General features: G+C 45.4%; 1 protein-coding gene across 3 annotated transcripts in view; it reads right to left on the bottom strand.

Annotated features, from left to right (window-relative positions):
* LOC149325065 (medium-chain acyl-CoA ligase ACSF2, mitochondrial-like) overlaps window positions 1-23,472 on the bottom strand; it is a 187,124-nt gene that overhangs the window by 152,347 nt on the left and 11,305 nt on the right. For all 3 annotated transcript variants that reach the window (XM_089562684.1, XM_089562686.1, XM_089562685.1), the window contains exon 2: window positions 2,699-2,827. In XM_089562684.1, the coding sequence (XP_089418810.1) occupies window positions 2,699-2,827 (129 nt within the window). The remainder of the gene's footprint in view (window positions 1-2,698; window positions 2,828-23,472) is intronic.

Below are 23,472 nucleotides of genomic sequence, written 5' to 3'. Positions count from 1 at the left end.
CCTAAGCTGAGGATAGCGACACATGCTTGAGCCTCTATAAGGTTTCTTCATGGGCTAAGTGAGCATGTTTCTACTTTTAAAAGAGGCGCTTCTTCGGAATGATGACACGCCTCTCATGCGCAAGAAAATCGAAGGAACTGTGTCATGGTTCAGCCGCGCCTTTTCGACAGAAATCTCCAGAGGTCACATTAGGGACAAGCTCTGCATGTAGCCGCTCTTACGAAAATGCTTCGAGCAGTGTAGGCTTGCTTTGGTCAGCTTGAATTCTTCGTCACAGCAGCGAGCGTTTGCGCTGCGAGCTTTTGATCTTGCTAAAAACAGTGGAAGACGACACAGTCTCGGCCGTATTTGTTCATGGACACGAACGCAGAGTAGTACCTCATGTTGAATATGATTCTCAAGGTCGGCTGACACGCTTTGTACGTCACAACGCACGCAACACAAGAAACAACGCGCGCTGAAAGCTCGCTCGGGTGCGCCGAAGTATCCCCGGCTCCTCAACGTGACGTCACGTTGGCCGACATGGACGAGGTTTCCCTCTCCGCTGTTCTCCTCTCCTACGCTTGCGCGGGGCGCGGGAGATTTGAACATCGCGTTTTTAATTGGTGATTGCGCCACTGTTTTAGCCAAAATCGAAAAAATAATTTCACAGACGTGATCAGCAATGACACTACTTCAAAACTCTAAAAAATTAGCCGATTCGAAAACCGCCTCAGTATCCCTTTAAGGGTCCTGTGCGTTCCCTTAAGTGGTAGATGGGATTAAAAAACAACTGGTGCAGTTTTTTGCAGCAACGTATCTATTACGTGGTCCTTTTTCCTAGCTTTTGACGAAAGCCCATGAAATATGGGAAAACATACAGCAAGTGACTGCGCTTGTCCGCTACCATGTTCCAAGCGCCGTGGTTTGAGAGAACGAAGCGTACGCGCTGACCGTGTCCATGTGAGCGGACAGACGGCAAAATGACAAAAATAAAGAAACGAGCCTACCTTGAAATACGCGACTTCCCTGCTATCTCTTCCTTTCTTGTTTTTCCTGTGTGATAGTGCAGTAGAAGCTCCGTCTGAATTAGCTGTCGATAAACTGCTTGTCACTTATCGCAGATCTCGGGGCGCGCTTTCTGCGTTCAGGAAAAATGTCCTGACGCACTTTGAAAATTTTGAGAGTGGCGTCGGCGCTCAGTTCGGGACGGTGAGCGCTCACGCTTTGTTCACTTAAGGCGCGGTTGGCAACACTACAATACGGTAGCGCAAGAGCGCAATCACGTGTTCTCTATTGATTTTTCATATTTCCTGGGCTTTCCTTAGATGTTGGAAAAAAGGAGAACCGCGTAGAACATATGTTGCTACAAAAAAACTGGATCGTTTGTTTCGTAACCCCCCATAGAATTAACGAAACGTAAGTGGGCGTAAACTGGGAATAAAAATTTATGCGCAATTAATGTAAGGTAATTAACTAATTAAGGGGAATTTAAAAAATATTCTGAGAATCGCCATGTGATGGGGAACGATATGTATTTGATTTCATCAAGCTACGGTGCGCCGCTTTTTTTAATCCTTGGTTCAAGTAACGTGAAACACCCCGTATAGGGGCTGGTTATATTCTGCACATTTCTTTGTCACCCAATTAATAGCGTGAATATGGTCTATTGTCGAGTAGCTTTTGCGAAAGCCTGCCTAATCATATTGCCACGTATCATTGTATTGTTTGTTCGTTCACGCTCAAGGCTGCAGGAAAGGGTTGTTATCACTTTTGTTCGTGACGCGAGAAGCGACCAGACTAATCTCGATTGATCGCAGCTATGAAAGGCTGCATCTAGGTTTTTCTAGATTACTGTAGATGATCTTGTCCTGCTATCTGGAAGTTTCCTTGCCGCCTTTAAATTGAGCGATGCCGCGAGCGGCGGACATTCGTAGTTCGACAACTGAGAAGCACGTTTGTTGCTTACGCCGCCGCCGAGTGATTCAGTTCTTTTGCGGGCGCAAGTCAGCCCAAATAAAGAGTTCCGTTTGCAAGCCTTGTTGGTGTCGTACTGACCGCTGGACTGCTGTCGCTACAACGTGGCAATATGGTTGATTGAAGTCTAACGTTGCCCTGATTGTATTTGCGATTACCTCAGGAAATAACTTGTAGGTAACGGACAGTAAACTGATCGGTACATAGTGAACTGATACTATAGTCACGTGAAATATAACAATGAGAAATATACAGTTATTGCTTTTATAAATGATTTTTCTCTTTTGACTGAATTTCTTGGTTACACTGTGCTTGATTTTGAGTGTTGCCACCCCTCACCTTCTGCCCTCAATCGCGAGGCCGCTTAGGGGTGCTGAAAAAATTAATGAAAATGAACACAGCAAATTATTCTTTCTGTAGTGCAGGGCGAGAACATTGAATGAAACGAATTAAAAAGAGGAGAAAAAGCCACTACTGTAATATTTTAGGATACTGGCCTCGCGGCAATGATCCGTGCCGTGGAAGAGATGTTTTTCGGGTGAAATGAAATGATCACGTAGGGTGACGGGCTGTCACCCTACGTGAATCGGAGATAAGCGACGGAATTCTTGGCGAGATTTTCAGGAATAGCGTTCATGCCTTTGATTTGAGAAAGCTCGACACTGAGGAAATGGCCCATAGTGCACTATGAGCTCTATAGTTTCTGCCGAACGCCGCAATATATAAGCGGACTGCATCTCACCAGGACAAGGCCAGCCTTGGCCGCGGCGAACTGGCACACGATCCAGCGGTGGCAGGTGGGGGAAAGGAGGCCGATCCGCGACCCCGGCGCCAGGTCGAGGGAGAGCAGGCCCTGTGCCACCCGGTCAACCTGCGCACACAGAGGGCAGAGCATCGGTCAGTAGTTGTACGCAGCAGCTGTGGGCTTGTTCTGGCATTGATATTGCTCTCTGTTACTGTCTGCATTCAAAGTTGGTAACGGCACGCCTCAACACTTCATTCGTAGCGTATTCTGCTTCTAAGCTGTCTAGAGGTGCTAGAACACCTAGAAGGCAAAAGCTGAGGAGCGTCGGGGACGCGATGTCATTCCCCTTTCGAGAGGTTACGGTCGCTGAGGATGCATAACGAGGCATCCAGCAGGGTTTGGGCCGTACGCTTTTGACGAGGGTGTGTACGTCGCAGGCACGAGTCTTTGACAAAAGTAATCGCACAGCAGCGGGCCCTCCGCCGAGCGGCGCTGCCTGCTGCTTCCCCGGCTACGAGAGTAAACTGGGCGACCTAAGTCCACGCTCTCGCCCTCTTTTTCTGGATGACAAGAAATGAACAGGTATAGCAGGATACGACTTAAGAATGCAGCGACTTTTCTCCGTCAAAGGGATCCCCTTCCAGCCAATGGCGTCAGCCGGTTGTCACGACCCTGCTAGTGTGACAAAGCAGGGAGAGGTAGACGAAAGGGTGCAATCCCTTCCCTCTATGATCGGTGATGACCCCTCTCACCGTTATGGCACCGGTTTCTGCATTGTCACGCTAGCAGTTTCATGAGAATGGTTTGGTTTATGGGGCTTGACGTCCCAAAGGGACTAAGGCTATGAGGGACGCCGTAGTGGAGGGCTCCGGAAATTTCGACCACCTGGGGTTCTTTAACGTGCACTGACATCGCATAGTACACGGGCCTCTAGAACTTCTCCTCCAAAGAAATTCAACCGCCGCGGCCGGGATCGAGCCCGCGTCTTTCGGGCCAGCAGCCGAGCACCATAACCGCTGAGCCACCGCGGCGGCTTTTCATGAGAATCGGCCAAAGCCAGTGACTGGAAGGGGCACGCGTTCTTGAGTTGTATCCGACTATGGTATGTGCGGCGAGAAATGTCGCGCCTTTGGAGGGCTGTCTGAGCGAGGGCGCAGGCTTATGTCAGCCAGTTTACACTCGCAGCCAGGAAGCAGCGGCAGCGCCGAAGTAGCAGCCCTGTCGCTCGTCTGCATTCCCGCTCCAGCTGCCGGCGTGGCTGCTCGGTTCACTTTTGGCAAAGACGTACGCCTCGTTCTGCGGAGCCGTATAGTACTTCCGGTCTGCATAAATGTTATGAGTAGGGAGAAAAGGACACCCTCACAGTAAATCTACTCCTGAACGGCGGCTGAGCAAAGCGCGAAATGGCCGACACAAAGGAGAGGTGCTTCCTGCCAACTCTGGAGACAAGCGTATACGCGCCCTGCTTCATCGTCACCATGGCGCTGTGGATCAGGCACACATCTCTCGCTGCGCAGAGTGCCTTCTCGTGTCACAGCGACGCATTGCTGCAGCTTATTTACGCAATGCGTGTGAACGCCAGCATGCCACTTGCTCGCATTTTCACTTTACCCAAAGGAGAGTAGAAATGCAATTCTTTTTGATGCGTGACAGGTAAGATGACGTATGGCGACAGGAAACACACGGTAAGTTTTCTGAACCAGCTTGCACATACTATCCGAGAAAAAACTAGCAGGAAAAGTACGCTTTGTGTGGTTCTAACCATTCTGGACATGTGTTTTTTTTTTTCATGTGAAATGTGTCGCATTGTCACGGCGACCCTAATCCGCTACTAATCTCGACCACCGAGGAGAGGTTACTCTCTCCTGTACAGTCTCTTCTTTGACTGCACCCGGGCACACATTAAATTTGAATCGACCGAAATTGTGGCTTCAAAGGGGCACACAGCGATTCAATTCCAACGCTGGAAATATTGAGTCAAACTCGGTTTAAGTACCGATAGTACACCCATAGCCAATTGAGGAGGCGTATGTTTTTCATGACACGATTATATCCCATCTTAAAGGTGTATTTTTTCGTGTTGTTGGAAAAAAGTCATTTTTGGAGGTTACCGTCCGCTTCGACTTAAGGCTGACCGGATCCGGTTCAGGTAGCTGCGTTTCTTTCAACCTGAATTGGCAACAAAGGACATTGGAATGAAATTTTGATTGATTTATAAACTAATTCAGATATAAAATTGCACCGAAGGTTATCTGTTCTTCCGTGCTCAACAATCCAAACAAGCAATGTACCATGCAAGTATGGAGACACTTGAACCGCGCGTTATTTTGTGGTTTTATTTCCAACCTCGTATCAGCCAGTAAAATCCGATAGCCGTAATCTCAATGTCACGGGCACCACCATAAGTCTCATGAAGGAAAGAACGTTGCTGGCTGGAAAGAAGAAAGAAAGAAAGTATTTATTTAGCATAAAACATTAAATAACCAGACGCAACTTCAGGGACCCAACAAAATTTTTTAGGGGCCCCGACCACTGTAAGCTAATACATGTGACATAAACGACAGCAACAAACATGAAGTAAACATGTGCGAAAGCATCAGTTTAGCATGGTTGGCTTATGGTTTTGCTTTGCTGGGTCGTCGACACGTCCGGCGACGATATTAGACTCAGGTTAAGCTCTGATTGAGGTCAACCTGACCTGAGCTGCTCGCTCCGCAGACGGAAGTCGACGAAGATGACGATGTCCATTGCACAGCGTGAGTGTGTGTTGCAGTTTAACACGAGCTGCGACCGCTGTACAGTTCGATATCGTACGAATCGTGCTTTGGACTCTGAATATCCTATGCGGCAAGCTCTGCTTGACATACACCGTCACTCTATCTTCCAAGCTGATATCGGAAATGATGTCCAATGGCACCCTTGTCACCAGTAAGTGTGGTGTGATCTCTGTGTTTGCGAACTATTATGCGGCGCTTTCAGTGACGCTCCTGCTACTCATAATTCGGACCTGCTAGCTAACTTCATAGCTCTTATAAACCTTTTAGTATGTGACGACTAGGCTATTATCAATGGGCCAGTCACGTTACAAAAAATAGAAGAAGCAACTGATTAATTACCTGTCTCCAAAACCGCTGGTCCTCATGGCATCTCATGCGAGTTCTACAAAACTTTTAAATCGATGCGGAGCCCAGTCCTCCTCCAGATTTTCGCTTTAAGTTTAGAGGTCGAGGTCCTTCCTCAGTCGTTTACTGGGAATCACACAGTCTTAATTCTAAAGAGCACTGACAAATAAAAGTTGCGCACAGTGCACGCCAACATGCCTATCACGTTCGCAAATGTAGACTATAAAATTTTCGCGAGAGTTCTATCAAATTTTTTGACACACGCAATGTTACTTCTCATTGGCCCTCATCAGACGTGCGGTTTGAAAGGCCACTCTATGCAAAGTAACGTACATACTGCACGTACAATTCCCGAACCTTGCTCTGGCTCTTATGAGCACAAAAGCATTTGCTGGGCGAGTTGGTGTTTTCGATGATCCATAACTACATCACATCTGAATTCTGTCTGAATTATTCCGTCTGAATTATTAGTTTCCGTGGCAGGAAAACTGCAGGAAAAGTTAAGATAAAGGGAAAAAGTGAATGTAGGAAAGAGACGAAGAAAAGGAAGATTGCCAAAATCAAAGACGAAATCTACGCGAAGCTCAAAGATGATCTCAGGCAGGAATTTAAAACGGCCCGAGAGGCCTATGAAAGGGATTTGCGTAATGAAATGCGCGATCTGAAGTCTGAGCAGAAAAGCATGACAACGAGTCTTGAGTTTGCTTATGAAGAAATTGAATCACTGAAGAAAAAACTCGATGCGGAAGTAGCAAAGAATGCTAAACTTGCCACAGAAAACCAGGCAACTCTTGAGAGATGTGTGGCTCTTGAAAAGAAAAATGCTGACCTTGAAAAGCAGCTCGTTCACATTGAACAATACTCCAGGAATACAAACATTGAGATCCAGGGTGTTTCAAAAACAGAAGATGAAAACATCACTGCCATTGTATCAAAAATTGGTGATGTCATCAAAGAACCAATCTCTGCAGACGATATCGAGGTTTGCCATCGGGTTCCGATCCGAAACAGTGACAAAACAAATATAATTGTACAATTTAAGTCTAGAGTGAAACGTGACATCACACTAAAGAAAGGAAAGAAAGCTCGCTTCACCAACCGCGACATTGGACTGGATAATGACAATCCGATATATGTGAATGAGCACTTATGCCCCAGTCTGAAGAAGCTTCTAAGTATGGCAATAAAGCGTAAGAAGGAGCACAAATGGAAGTCAGTGTGGACACAAAACGGAAAAATCCTTGCAAGGCAGTCCGATGGTTCTGAGATTGTACCCATTGCCCAAGAAGACGATCTTGCTAAGATATTTTCAGTACCACCTCATAGCCAATCACCCTAAGAAAACAAAAAATTGACAATGGAATATTACAATTTTGTTTTACCTCAAGCAGTTCCCTCTCCCTCTGCATCGTATACTTCAGCTCTGCACATTAATGCACGCTCCGCACCCGGAAAGCATGACAACATATCTTATCTCCTAAGTCAGTTTTCTTTTTCATATAACATAATAATGTTGACCGAGACATGGTATTATGATGAGGGCGACATACTTCATTTTGACAATTATAAGAGTTTTGTCATGAATCGTACTAACCGCAAAGGGGGTGGTGTTGCAATTTATGTTGAACCTACTCGGGATTACGAACTTCTCTCTGAATATTGTATTATTACCCCAGACTATGAAATCCTAACTTTAAAGGAGAACCTTGAACTAATAGCTGTTGTTTACCGCCCTCCACAGGGCAATTTTAGGGAGTTCATGAATTTTTTTGAAAACTTCTTGCAGTTTGTTTCCGATGGCAATTTTACGCTGATTTGTGGCGGTGATTTCAACACAGACGTTTGCAGTGATAGCTCGAATGCACAAGACTTTAACAACACTGTTTATTCAACTGGCTTTATTAACATAATTACATCGCCCACAAGAGTGACGGTTTCTTCTTCCACTTCTCTTGACCTTTTTATTACAAATATTGAAAACACCATTTCTCATGCCGGAACAATCGCGTTTGATATTAGTGATCACTGTCCAATCTTTATGTTCTACTGTAACCGACTTGGCCAGAGAACCTACAGACGAGACATAGTTACAGTTCAGTCCCTCTCTGAAGAGGCTCTCCTTTCTTTCGAAAGAGATATTGGTGCGCAGGACTGGTCAGTTATATATACAATTACTGATGTAAATGAAGCATATTTAAAATTCATGGAACTTTTTGTAAAACTATACACAATGCACTTCCCTTTTAGAACTTTCAAGCCATCGAAAAGAGTTAGGAAACCATGGATCACACCATACCTCCTCGGGATGATTAAAAAGAAGAATAAACTTTTCCATGCTTTCTTACGAACTCGGTTCCTGGCAACGTTAACAGAATTTAAGTCTTATAGAAATAGAGTAAATAAAGAACTTAGGCGCGCAAAAACTGCGTACCTGTTCTTTGATATCGTTAGCAAAAAACCACAAGTTGCATGGAAGGTGATAAATAATGTTTTAGGTCGCCAAAATAAACATGTTATTCCTGACAGAATAGTACACAATAACCGCGAGCTTATTGGTAAAGAACAGGCTGATCATTTCAATAAAGTGTTTGTCGATATTGCCGCAGAAGACAGCTGCCTTCCTGCTGTTCAGCCTACCGACAATAGCCCTGTAGAGAGTTTTGCTCTCCATTTAATAACTGAACATGCAATTTACAGCACATTTATGAATCTAAAGAACAGCAAAGCCCTGGATATAGATAACTTACAGATTACGCCCGTAAAACACGTTTTGCAGCATATCGTCCCGGTACTCGCATACATATTCAACCTTGTTATAGAAAAAGGTGTATTTCCTACTGCCATGAAGAGGTCTAGGGTATCCATCATATATAAAAGCGGGGATAAAAATGATGCGAGAAACTACAGACCAATATCTGTAATACCTGTTTTTTCAAAGGGTTTGGAAAAAATAATATCTGTCCGATTAACCAAGTTTTTGGACACGCGTAACTTGCTCTCAGATAACCAGTTTGGATTTCGAAGGGGACGATCAACCGAATCTGCACTTCTATCACTTAAAGAATTTGTGTTGCAAAATATTGATCAAAAACTCTTTACACTTGGTCTCTTTATTGACTACAGTAAGGCTTTCGATTCTCTTGATCACAACATTTTAATATTTAAGCTCACACATTATGGCATTCGTGGCAAATCTCTTGAATTACTTCGGTCATACTTAAAAAATAGGACTCAGTGTGTTCACCTTGGCAATCATAAATCTTCACCTCTACCAATATTAACTGGTGTACCACAAGGTAGCATCTTGGGCCCATTACTTTTCATCATCTATATAAACGATATTGCCCATATTGACGGGGGGGGCTAAATTTATCGTGTACGCAGATGACAGCAGTATTTTGCTATCAGGCAGTGATGTTAATACTCTTATATCAAAGGGTAATAACATTCTTGAAAAATTAATCTTTTGGTCAGGATCAAATAAGCTGAAGATCAAACCCTCAAAAACCAAAGCAGTTATTTTTCGCGCTAGAAATAAGTTAGTTAAAATTGAGCAAGATATCCGCTGCGAAGGCCAAATTATTGAGATTGTTGAAGAAATCAAGATACTTGGCAAAACATTTAGTTCTCATCTTATGTGGGACTCTCACATAGATAACCTCTGCAAAAAGCTTTCAACAGTTACAGGGGCATTATCACGTTGCCGTTCTTTTCTACCAACAAAAATAAAACTACAAGTCTACAGTGCCTTGTTTGCCTCCTACACTAACTATTGCAATTTAGTTTGGTTGACTACATCACAAAGAAATGTCCAGAGGATATACGTACTCCAGAAAAAAAATATTCGTAACATCGCCAATATAGACTTCCTGTCGTCAACAGCAGAATATTTTCAGTCCTACAATATAATTAGCATCAAACGTGCTTACGAGTTTCGAGTCCTGCGATCATTTTATTTAGCAATGGATTCTTTCAGGCATTTCCTTAAGTCATTAGCCTCTTTAGAACGCAATAAAAACACTCATACACGGAACACTGATCCATGGTTCATACCTCGTTTCCGCACAAATTATAAAGTGCAAACACTTCAGCATAATCTTCCAGTCACTCTAAATAAATACAAACACATAACTAGGCCTACACTAAAACAGTTACTTGACCAATTCTTGTCCACATAGCTGTACCTTTATTTACAAATTATACCAGATGTGCACAAGTGTACTCATTTTAGCTATAATTGTATAATGTTGGTTTCGAGATTGTGTGTATTATGTGCCTTTTCCTAGATATATTACCGGTTAACTATTTGATGGATAGTTTGTTCATGCTATTATTTGCTTAGCCTTAATGTCTTTTATTTTTTTGTATGCCACATAATTGTATTTCTAAAACAATATGTGTAAATTTCCTTTGAAGTTATAATCGATACTTCGTTAATACTGTTTTCTGTAAAACTGGTGTCAAGCTCTAAAATGTAATTCTTGTTAATGTATGTTCTTGTTAATGTATATTTTTCTACTCAGCTATTATCCATGTTTGTAGTCATATATTGTGTGCTAAACATATTTTATTCTTCTTTCAATATTCTGCATCATAAGGTCATCACCTACTGCCTCGTTGGTGGTTTTATAGGCCTTTGTCAAGCTGTCAGGAACAGCTTTTTGCCTATGAATCCGCAAGAATCTTTCTGGAAAATAAAATGAATTGAATTGAATTGAAAATTGTTGTGTTGCCATATCTTCACAAAGTATCGCACAATCTAAAAAGAATCGGAAAACATGCAGGCGTTGATGTCGTCTTTTCGGCGCCCAAACGACTGTCCAGCGTGATTAAGAATGTAAATTCAGAGATTAAAGAATCGCGCAAGTGCCCGATAAAGCACGCAAAATAATTTGTGCCTTGCCAGAAAGGGGTGGTATATTCGCTGCCACTATCTTGTGCTAAGCGATACATAGGCCAAACCGGCCGATGTTTAAACGAAAGACTCAAAGAGCATGAGTATAATGTCTCCCGTGTCGCTATCTCTGGCCACATGGCGAAACATTGCAGGCACTGCAAAGGCAATAAAGATGACGATGATGAATGGTACGGCAAAACAGCGCTGACGGACTGGACGGAAGAAGATGACGATGATGCCACCGAACAACGCACTCATCCGCCCAGCCCGTCGTTTATCCCGTCACAGCCATCTCAAAGCAGTCTACCCCCAGCGCGCCCATACCACAACGTTCCAAAAACCATTTTTCCCCCGTACTGCCCTGGTCAGGAACGACCTTCCCGGCCATATCGCTTCCCTTGAAGATCTTCAACAATTCAAGACTGCCATCGAAAATCATTTTTTTTTGTCATAACTGCCGTACTCCCCGCCCACCCCTCATGTAATACCCCTTAAATGGGGCCTTTGCGGACTTAATAAATGAATGAAATGAAGGCAAACACATGCGCTGTGTTTGTCTCATCTTCTTCCGTCCCGTCCGTCAGCGCTGTTTTGCCGTACCATTCAACATGAACCAACCAGCCCGACTCAGCCCTCTCCATGACGATGATACCTACGTCTGTGCGCCAAACTATCAGGAAAGTGCAGTGTTAGGAAAGAACCGTGACTCGTTAGCAAGGGAGATCATAGAAGCTCACTTAATAGGTAGGCTCTCGGAAGAATGCATCAGTTCTTCATCTGTCGCGTTGTCAGAAAAAGAAAGATGATACCTTGATTGCGAATATTGACAAGTGCATGCTCACTGATTATATTGTATTCTCGCGCATGTCATTTGCTTGGTGGCACGTGACTGGTATACTAGTATGTCAGTCACGCATGTAAGTGTGGACTGCATTCTTTTCTGGCCGCCAGGAAGGTATTTATACCTGCTGGCATCTAATAAAACTTTAGTTGTGAGTCAGCGCTGTGTGGTGTCCCTTCTTCATCTCTGTCCTGTCGTTTGCGCTGTAGTTATGGATCCTATGAGCAGCTTGCTTTAATGAAGATTGACCTTGCGTAAACATTTATTCGTGTCCGGCATTCGTTTGTTTTCCATAGTTTGTAGGCGCGCGCCTTGCTCAACCCCTGTGGCTCGCTTCCCCGCGATGCGCCGTCTTTAGCCGTGTTTGTTACTTCAACTAGCAAGGGAGGGCGCTGGCGTCGCAGCGACACGAGCGCCACGGATGGCGTGATTGCTGCGCGCGCGCGTCGGGATTTAGCCGCGTGCGAACGTGTCGGCGAGCGTTCTGCTCTCTGCCACAGGGGCACGTTCCTCTCTACCAGCGGAGCACTCCTCGTGGTGGGAACATTCTCCCGCTACCTCGTCCCGTCCGGCCTCGGAGTTTCCCCCTGCCGTTGTGTGGGCGAACATTCGCTCGTTGCTTTGCTGGTGGGTCGGACGTCCTCGATTCCTTAGCGCATTTTGTTGCTAGCGGGCGTTATTGTTGTTGTAGCAATAATTGCCTTGTTTGTGTCAGCCAGTGTGTCGTTCCTTTGTTCCCTCAGAGCAAGGCCCGCCGTGGTCGGTGCTGGTGGTGAACTCTTTTATTACTCCCAAAAACAGGGGACCAGTCCAAGGACCGGTTGCGCTGGCTTAGAGGAGGTCGGCGGGGATCCCTTGGGATGTCGCGGCCTCCACCGCGGGCTGGATAAGCCGGCGTTGGCCGTGGTCGGTGTGTGCTCGCGACCACGGGTTGGGCGCTGCGGCTTTGAACTGGGACTGCCGCGGTTAAACGGGGGAAAAGTGTTTGGCACATGTGAGAGCAACGAGAAACTATTGAAGAACGCACTTGTTTTTGCTCTGTAGTCAGGCTATGTTCGTTTGGGGCATAGCCTACTTTAGCGGTCTCTTAAAAAGGACATTGAGGTCAACCCTGACACTATAGGAGAAGGAGAGAGAGACAACTTTATACACTATAAGATTCCGGCCTGTGAAAGACCCCAGAATTTTTCGTGTGAACTTTTCCTCTTGATAACACTGTTCAGCGTGTGGGAAAGCCGCATGATTGATAAACACGCACAATCGCCGTAACTATTCAGAGAACAGTGCATTTAAGCTCGGAACGTATGTGCTGCAGAAGTTCAACCTCCTCACTGGTTTCCCTTGCTTGACGTGCGTGCTTTCCGGAACTGTTATGTGAAGGTGGAAGCGCATATGGCAGGTTCTCTCAGGTCATTAATGGCAGTTTAAGAGAAAAGATTACAGCAGCTGTATCTTACCGGTAATCCCCTATGGGGCAGAAATGCAGAGGCTAGCGAAAAGGGTTCAGCTTAAGTTAAGGACAACGCAGCGAGCTATGGAAAGAAGAATGATTGGTGCTGCGCAATCGACCGGAAGAGGGCGGAGTGGTTAGGGAACAAACGCGGGTTAATGACATCCTAGTCGAAATCAAGAGGAAGAAGTGGGCTTGGGCAGGGCATGTATTGCGAAGGCAAGATAACCGCTGGTCCTTAAAGGGAAACTGCATAGGTTTTAGAAATCTACGAGCTTAAGAGGATCATGACATGTTTACGCAAAAGGCGTACTGGCGCTAAAAAACGAAGACAACACACACAACAGGACAGGACTGGCGCGAACTTCCAACTGAGTTTATTCACAGAAAAACCACTTAAGAACCACACTGCATGCAAAAAGATACAGACAAACCAGATACAAGGGGTGATTTAACAAAGATACCAAGATAACAAGATTGCCGTAAAAAATGGCTATGGCAGCCACATGGCCACTCACTGCAAAAGCTGCAAATGCCGTCCTGGTTTTGAGAACACCAAATTCATTGCAAGGTCAAAAGACAGATTAGAGCGTGAAATAATAAAAGCCTATTACATCAAGCAGAGGGGCGATATCTGCATAAGCAAGCCATCAGTGTCATTGTCAGAACAACAGATTAGGTTTCTGAGTGGGTCTCTGTCAGCGTTATAAACATTGCTTTGGTCCGTTTGGCACGTGTATCTTTGTTAAATCACCCCTTGTATGTGGTTTGTCTGTATCTTTTTGCATGCAGTGTGGTTCTTAAGTGGTTTTTTCTGTGAATAAACTCAGTTGGAAGTTGGCGCCAGTCCTGTCCTGTTGTGTGCGCTGTCTTCGTTTTTTAGCGCCAGTACGCCTTTTGCGTAAACATGTCATGCTACAACCAACTAGCTCAAATCAAAGTATTGTTAAGAGAGGATTCTGGTGTGGGCTAGTTGGTTCATGCTTAATAAACGGATTCACAACAGCGCTACGGAACAAGGACACAAGGAACACGAAAAACACAGGACGGGCGCTGACTACCAACTCTTTATTGCGTGAAAAAACCAGCACAGATTTATACTATTTCCTGGACCACGTGATGCACTGTCAGCCACGGGACACAGCGAAGGAACGCTTCACACGTTTGGGGAGTCATCACACAGCTCGACAGAACTCATAAAACGTGCATGCACTATCAAAAAATATAGCATTACCAAGCTAATGATAAAGGGACTAACAGATACAAAGATGTGCATGGACCAGCTACAGCCAATGACAACTGCAGCTCAGATAGACAAGACAATGAGTACTTCAAAGCAAAGCGGAATCTTTGGGCTACGTTAAAAACATTCAAGAGAGCGAGAAGGCGTAAAAACATGAGAAAAGCATGAGCAAAATGGCGATGAAAAAAGTAAAAGTTGCTAGGCAATAGGCACAGTCAGCAGGCTAAAAGCGAAAACAAGAAACCGACACCAACAAATAACACGGTAAAAGTAACAATCGTTAAAAAGGGAAACTAAAAGAAAGAACAAAAACATGAACCACCACCGGCCAAGCAATGAAGACGGTAAAACAACTAAAAGTCTTTAAAAGACAGAGGAGCAAAGTTCCGCATAAGGTCAACAAACAAAACAACGCAAAATAAAACACTATAAGGTGAGATGCAGGAAAAACCCTTTGTCAGGATGTCTAGCAGTTAAAACGCAAGAATCGCGTCCGTTCAAGAAAGGACCTTTCTTTCTCCTGTAAACAGACAGATGAGCTGCTGATGCACTCGTCCCCAGCCTTTTCAATCAAAAAACCTTCAATAATCTCCCTTTCTACTCTACTCCTTGCGGTCGCCAGAAACTTGGTGTCTGAAAACATAGGTCGACAATCGTGACGGGGTTGGTTACAATGTAGTGCCATGTGGCTCCCAGACTTGTTTTTTACATTCAGGAAGTGTTCGCTTGCTCTGTCATTGAAGCAGCGTCCGGTCTGGCCGATGTATACTTTTCCACAAGTGAGGGGAATCTGGTAGACAACTGCGGATCGACATTCGGTGTACTGACGGGAATGTTTTACTGAGCAGGTCGCCCGCTTCTTCCGGTTTACCATCGGACACACTCTTGCCAACTTACATGGGGCAGAAAACACAACGTTCACATCGTACCTGGCTGCAACCTTCTTAACATTGTGCGATAGCTTATGGATATAAGGAATAACGGCAACACGTTTCCTTTCCCTGGGCTCTCTCCTTCCCTCTCCTAGCTTCATTTTCTGTAGTAAGGCTTCGCACAGGCCTGCTATGAGGAAAGGTGAGTAGCCAGCTAAAAGAAGGCGTTCAACCTGGTTATCAAAGCTGTAATCAGCCATGTGCTCGCAACTTTTTGTTAGTGATGCATGAAGTGCGCTAGTTGCGACTGCCCGCTTGACAAGTTTGGAATGCGCACTGTCGAAGGGGAGCAAACCTTTCTTCGATCTAACGTTGTACGACCAACACACTCGCTTACCACTAAAAACCAGCAACAGATCTAAAAACTGGATCCTGTTCTCTTTTGGCATTTCCCACGTGAAGTTCATTCCACCAGAATAGTCCTTGAACACTCCGACGATGTCCCTGACGGCTTGTGGCATGTCAATAGCAGCAGCACTGTCTAACACTATGAGGAAATCGTCCACGTACCGATAGATCTTGACGATGTGCTTGTCATGTAGACGTTCTTGAACTGCCCGGTCCATGGTGGACAAGAAAATATCCGAGAGCACCGGGGCAACGGAGGAACCAATACAGATTCCCGATTTTTGTATCAGGAGCTGGTCTTTGTACGACACTACTGTGGATTGCAGGTAAAACTGAAGTAGGGTGATGAACCTGTCTTGACCTATTCCGGTTGCATTCTGAAAGCTGATGGCTCCGATCTCGTCTATCCTTTGGATAACAGCTGTGAAAAGTCCTCCATGGGGAATGGAGTAAAAAAGGTCTTCTACGTCAATTGAAAAGGCCGTAGCAGCATCTTGCATTCCTTGGCGTAGGTCCTCGACAACTTCCAAAGAGCTGCGTACTTGAAATGGGTCAGCTCCAGTCAAAAGGTTCAAGCTGTCACGAAGGAAATGTCACGAAGGAAAAGGCACCTGGCAGGAACACCTTGGACATTTCCTTCGTGACAGCTTGAACCTTTTGACTGGAGCTGACCCATTTCAAGTACGCAGCTCTTTGGAAGTTGTCGAGGACCTACGCCAAGGAATGCAAGATGCTGCTACGGCCTTTTCAATTGACGTAGAAGACCTTTTTTACTCCATTCCCCATGGAGGACTTTTCACAGCTGTTATCCAAAGGATAGACGAGATCGGAGCCATCAGCTTTCAGAATGCAACCGGAATAGGTCAAGACAGGTTCATCACCCTACTTCAGTTTTACCTGCAATCCACAGTAGTGTCGTACAAAGACCAGCTCCTGATACAAAAATCGGGAATCTGTATTGGTTCCTCCGTTGCCCCGGTGCTCTCGGATATTTTCTTGTCCACCATGGACCGGGCAGTTCAAGAACGTCTACATGACAAGCACATCGTCAAGATCTATCGGTACGTGGACGATTTCCTCATAGTGTTAGACAGTGCTGCTGCTATTGACATGCCACAAGCCGTCAGGGACATCGTCGGAGTGTTCAAGGACTATTCTGGTGGAATGAACTTCACGTGGGAAATGCCAAAAGAGAACAGGATCCAGTTTTTAGATCTGTTGCTGGTTTTTAGTGGTAAGCGAGTGTGTTGGTCGTACAACGTTAGATCGAAGAAAGGTTTGCTCCTCTTCGACAGTGCGCATTCCAAACTTGTCAAGCGGGCAGTCGCAACTAGCGCACTTCATGCATCACTAACAAAAAGTTGCGAGCACATGGCTGATTACAGCTTTGATAACCAGGTTGAACGCCTTCTTTTAGCTGGCTACTCACCTTTCCTCATAGCAGGCCTGTGCGAAGCCTTACTACAGAAAATGAAGCTAGGAGAGGGAAGGAGAGAGCCCAGGGAAAGGAAACGTGTTGCCGTTATTCCTTATATCCATAAGCTATCGCACAATGTTAAGAAGGTTGCAGCCAGGTACGATGTGAACGTTGTGTTTTCTGCCCCATGTAAGTTGGCAAGAGTGTGTCCGATGGTAAACCGGAAGAAGCGGGCGACCTGCTCAGTAAAACATTCCCGTCAGTACACCGAATGTCGATCCGCAGTTGTCTACCAGATTCCCCTCACTTGTGGAAAAGTATACATCGGCCAGACCGGACGCTGCTTCAATGACAGAGCAAGCGAACACTTCCTGAATGTAAAAAACAAGTCTGGGAGCCACATGGCACTACATTGTAACCAACCCCGTCACGATTGTCGACCTATGTTTTCAGACACCAAGTTTCTGGCGACCGCAAGGAGTAGAGTAGAAAGGGAGATTATTGAAGGTTTTTTGATTGAAAAGGCTGGGGACGAGTGCATCAGCAGCTCATCTGTCTGTTTACAGGAGAAAGAAAGGTCCTTTCTTGAACGGACGCGATTCTTGCGTTTTAACTGCTAGACATCCTGACAAAGGGTTTTTCCTGCATCTCACCTTATAGTGTTTTATTTTGCGTTGTTTTGTTTGTTGACCTTATGCGGAACTTTGCTCCTCTGTCTTTTAAAGACTTTTAGTTGTTTTACCGTCTTCATTGCTTGGCCGGTGGTGGTTCATGTTTTTGTTCTTTCTTTTAGTTTCCCTTTTTAACGATTGTTACTTTTACCGTGTTATTTGTTGGTGTCGGTTTCTTGTTTTCGCTTTTAGCCTGCTGACTGTGCCTATTGCCTAGCAACTTTTACTTTTTTCATCGCCATTTTGCTCATGCTTTTCTCATGTTTTTACGCCTTCTCGCTCTCTTGAATGTTTTTAACGTAGCCCAAAGATTCCGCTTTGCTTTGAAGTACTCATTGTCTTGTCTATCTGAGCTGCAGTTGTCATTGGCTGTAGCTGGTCCATGCACATCTTTGTATCTGTTAGCCCCTTAATCATTAGCTTGGTAATGCTATATTTTTTGATAGTGCATGCACGTTTTATGAGTTCTGTCGAGCTGTGTGATGACTCCCCAAACGTGTGAAGCGTTCCTTCGCTGTGTCCCGTGGCTGACAGTGCATCACGTGGTCCAGGAAATAGTATAAATCTGTGCTGGTTTTTTCACGCAATAAAGAGTTGGTAGTCAGCGCCCGTCCTGTGTTTTTCGTGTTCCTTGTGTCCTTGTTCCGTAGCGCTGTTGTGAATCCGTTTATTAATTGTTAAGAGGATCGAATGTGTGAAACTTGCAGGTAAAGCATGCGAAGTTTTTTTGATCTAGCGATTGATATAGTGAAGTAGTGGCTGATTAAAATCCAGACGCCCTTCAAGCTTCTCCGCCGCGCACAACGCCAAGTGGGGGGGGGGGGGGGGGGGCGCATGATGACGTCATCGAAGGTATCGGTATACATTTCCAACGCGCAAACGCCTGCTTTGAAGGAAAAAAGCAACGCCACCAAAGGCAAACCCTGCCGTGAGTTTTTTGGCAGCGTCTAACGAGTCAGGGCAGGGTGTGGCTGACGACAGCGGTAATTGGTAATCCTACCTTCCGTGACGTCACGCTGAACTTTCTTGCACACCTCCAGTGCATTGAGCAGAAGCGCAAAATTCAATCGTCGATTACGACACTATTTCAAATGCTAGTGCAAAAACACTTGGCATGCTTTACCTACAGCCTAATAGATTTGAATCCTTGAATATCGCGAAATTTTCAAAAAAGTGCTGCAGTTGCCCTTTAAGGCTGCAGTGAAGAGGAATCTGAACTCGTCTTTTTGCCGCGGGAACTCGATCTACACGTTCCGAGCATTCTTAGAAACATCGACGTATTGCCTTGTGTGGCCGATTTTCCTAATTAAATCGGATTAACGTCCGTTTCCCACCTTTTTTTTCTTTATTCTCCCCGCACGGTGGGCGGAGTCGACCAGCGCGTGGAGTGCCTTTCAGCCAGCTCCGTGGAGGCTTTGCTTTCGCTTTATTTTGTTCTTAGGTCTCCGTGAATAAATAGTTTCATTAGCAGGTAACGTAGCCGCAAAACAAGCCCGCATATATAAAAATACGTGCGGACTATTTGCTTTCGCATATTACTACGTATTAGTCCGCCGATGGCAGAGCGGCAAGCCTCCACGGAGCTGGCTGAAAGGCACTCCACGCGTTGGTCGACTCCGCCCACCGTACGGGGAGAATTCAAAGGGAAAAAAAAGCGGGAGCTGGACGTTAATCTGATTTAATTAGGGACATCGGCCACACAGGGCAATAAGTCGATGTTTCTAAGAATGCTGGGAACGTGTAGATTGAGTTCCCGTGGCAAAAAGAGGAGTTCAGATTCCCCTTTACTGCACCTTTAAGGGAACGGAATGGATTCCAAGAGAAGGCGAGCGTAGCAGCGGGAGATAGAAAGTTAGGTGGGCGGATGAGATTAAGTTTGCTGGACTATGTGGCCTTACCTGGCAAAAGGCAGGGTCAGCTGGAGAGACAAGGCCTTTGTTTGCCCAGCAGTGGCCGTAGCCAGGCTGGTGGTGATGATGGAGTAAGGGAGTAATGGTGGCGTGCGACCGTATGCCAAGATCACTGAATTCGACCCAACCATGTAAAGCAAGCGGAGGTCAGAGTGGTTCTGATATGCCATGCAACAACAATAAAATGAATCTTCTAAGATGGCCCAGCAGCCTAAAGGCATCAGTAAACCAAGCTTCTCTGTTGCGTCCATCGCTACTGGCTCGATTCCCACTCATGGTTAGAGTAGGATAGTTGTGTTCGTTTCTGCGTTAGCAGTTTAGCCTCCTTTCTCAAAATTTCAAAAATTAACGCGGTGTGTGTGATGGGGGTGGATGGAGTGCCCCCTTTAAAACGGGGGGGGGGGGGGGGGGGGGGAGTTGACCCCACGCTGGTATTTTTTTTTTGTTGCTAAACTGTGCTGTAAATTGTTATTAAAATTCGCCACTTCCTTTCAATGCGTTTTCCGACACTCCTAACCTGATGTCACATCTCTGCTTTTGAGCCACCAATCTTCCAATCACATTTGCTAACTTCCAGTGCAGATTTATTTGCATGAAAAATAAATTTTTAAATACCTTAGCTCCCGACCTGCTATCGTGAAATATCCTTAGGCGTTCTTTGTTTTACTCTGAGCTTCCGGTGCTTCGAACGATGCCCAGCCGATATCCCCCTGTACTGCGTCGTTCGTGGTTGGCCGAGGCAGACTAGCGCTAATCTTCCAACAGCTCTCTGATTTACGTCTAATCTCGACTGAACTTCTTCCCTTAAGCACAGAAGCGCATTCCTGAAAATAATCCCCGGCACCATTATTCCTATTCAAATTCCTCTCAGTACTTCATATTTGTTGCACCCCATAATGCCCTATGTTTCATTGGCCCGGCATCTCTTCGCCCTTTTGACCTAGGAGACTGTTGTGCTTTTCTCTGTATATCTGCCCTTTGTTTATCCATATCCCAATATAATTGTATTCGGTCACTCTGGGTATTTCATGGCCTTGTATTGTAAGCACCTGATCAGTTGTAACGTTGAAAACCATCACACCTAACTTCGTTGCGCTAAAGCTGAATCCTAGAGCGTCTCCTTCGTCTCCACCACAATTAACCAATGTTTGCAAATCTTTCTGGCTATTTGCAAACTGTACAATATCGTCCGCATACATTAAACCCGGTAGTCTTTGCTCAATGACCTTTCCGCCTAATCTGTACGACAAATTATAACCTAGATTACTTTCTTCTAGCCTTCTTTCCATACTTATCATATAAAGCATCAAGAGCAGCAGAGGACAAGCTTGCCTTAATCATTTGTGTACCTCCACAGTTGTACTCTTTATCTTTTGCCATGTAATTTCAACTTCATTATGTTGATATATTTCCCGCAGAAAATCAATTACCTCATGACCGATACATTCATCTTTTAATATATTTTCCACAGGAGTCCCGTGTTCAAGTTGTCGTATGCACCGCTTATGTCTAGGAAGGCTAAATACAGAGGTTCCTTTTCCGCTTCAGCTATTTCTATGCACTGAGTAAGAACGAACAGGATATCACCTAAGCGCCTACCCCTTCTGAACCCATTCTGAAGTTCTCTGTATTACCTTCTACCGATGTCTGCATTTTTAATTTCACCTCCTGCACTGCCAGCCTGTATATAACAGATGTTATCGTAATCGGTCGGAAGGATTTCATATTCACCTTATCTCTTTTCCTTTATAAATCCTTCATACTCCATTCCCCATGATCCTTTAAAAATCCTGTCCTTTTATATATGCGTGCGCATAACAGCAAGCCACCTACAGCATGTGGCGTATTACGCTGCTAGCCACTCTCCGGGATCTTCCCGTGGCAGCCACCTTCGAGGTGGCGTTTAACTCGCTCTGCTGCTTGGACAGCCGGTCACGCCGGCTACGACGCAGAACGCAGGAACGGGCGAATGAGAGCTGCGCTCTAAAATGCCCCATCTGCCCGCAGCCGATGTACCATAGGTGGATTGCTGTGAATGCTGCACGTATGCCGTCGCCAAAGCGTTCTCCGAAAGAACGCCAACAAGCATAAGCCTCTCGTCTCAGACACAAACAACCCGAAGTCGGGGTTCTCGCACAGCTTCCGCCACCACCGTACGACCACGTTCCTAGACACGCGCGGGAAAAGAGGACGCATTACGTTCGCTGCTGTGGACGAGGGTGGCGCTGGTGAACAGGGTTGCCAGGTCCTAATCTCAAAAAATAGCCACGAAAATGATAAAAGTAGCCAAAAAGTAGCCAATCTACGGCCACGGTCTCAAAAGTAGCCAGAATTGGCGCCAAGACACCACAAAAACGTCACCAGAGGCAGGAAATTTACAGTTTAAAGACAGAGGGCAACCTATGGGACAACAGTGACATAACTTGAAAATTGACCAGAACAAATCATTTTCTCTTCGGCAGAGCAAATACTTTGTGTTCTATTGACGCAGTAATAGTTATTAATGCATGAGCATTAGAGGGGACACGTCGCGATTTCGTGATGGGCAAACAAAGTGAAGCCCTACGTGAAGCCCTTGTGAGTCTTACGTGAAGGCGTACGTGGAACTCTAGGAGTGAAGCCCTGCCTACCAGATTATGAGTACTCTCCCCACCGTGGCTTGTGGAAGTTAAATTACTGGTTGGTTGAGACTGGTTGCTTTGGAAGAGCATGCCTGGGCACAAGCCCCACCGATGGCAGCACCTGCCATCGCAGGGCAGTAGCGTATTGCTTAACCACTGCACCACGGCGCCAGGAGTGGTAGGACTCTCAGCGATCAGTAAATGTAGAGAATGACCGATTCCACATATCTGGGCATTAACCCATTAATGCTATCTCGTCGTGCCCTTAAGACGGAGCTCAAGTCTGATTAATTCGCCGATCTTTGTCTGAAGCCTGCTTGACGTGTAAAACCGAGCCTCAAACCGAAACCGAAAAACCGAAGTGCCTGCACAACTAATTCGCATTTGGCCTAACCCCGCTAAATTGTTTCCCATTTATCGACAACAAGGCAGGTACAACAGGATAATGGTGTTCATAAATAGCACTTCAAATGTAGCCAAAAAGTAGCCAAGTAGCCAAGCTCAAATTTTTGTCGCCAAGAGCTCTCAAAAGTAGCCAATTTGGCGCAAAGTAGCCAAGCCTGGCAACCCTGCTGGTGAACACTCTCACGGTTCGGTTGCACCACACATAAGTGCCCCCCAAAAGCAGTATATTGCACAGCCGTCGCCGCGGTTCAATCGGGGGAGCACCGGATGCGAAATTCAGACGTTGTGGGTTCGGTTCCTACCGGCGGCGTGTAGTTGTTTTTTGTTCTTTCTAGTCAGTTATCGTTAAAAATAATTTCCTTATCAAGCTCCCATTGATAAACGTCTACAAATTATTTTTTAAAAAAGTACATCCGGTACGCTCCTTTGGTTCCGGTGACAGCTGGCTTCCGCCATGAGCGGCAGCGAGAGTGAGATAAGCCGCCCGTCAGAGAGCTGAAGATCCAGCAGTGCGAGAACAGCGTGGCAAAGTTGCGCTGTAGCGATTGGCAATTATTTTTTTTTTCTATAAGCAGAAGAATTTCAGCGCATTGGCATAACTCAGAATCACTTTATCGCAGTTACATTTCATTGGAGTAGCATCGTTCTGGGCGTAGTCATTATAGCTTCCTATCGAGCGCAAGTATTTCGCATTGTTTCTGTGCGTAATCGCTATATATTTTTTTTTTCTAAGTATCGTACCATTGCTACATTCCCGCCTTTCCTTGCATATTTCCGTCCCGTGCAACAAAGAATGTTCGGATTCTTAAAAAAAAAAGGCACGAATTTATATTTCTTTGTTTTGCTCGGCTGCTGACCCGAAAGACGTCGGTTGTTGTTCTTGTTGCTGTTGTGACTGAGAGAAGGATGAAAAG

The sequence above is a fragment of the Amblyomma mixtum genome, chromosome 10, assembly GCF_055824585.1.
Source record: "Amblyomma mixtum isolate Tamu chromosome 10, ASM5582458v1, whole genome shotgun sequence".
Classification (NCBI taxonomy): domain Eukaryota; kingdom Metazoa; phylum Arthropoda; class Arachnida; order Ixodida; family Ixodidae; genus Amblyomma; species Amblyomma mixtum.
Note: the sequence above shows the minus strand (reverse complement) of the source record. Positions and strands in the feature narration are given on the sequence as shown.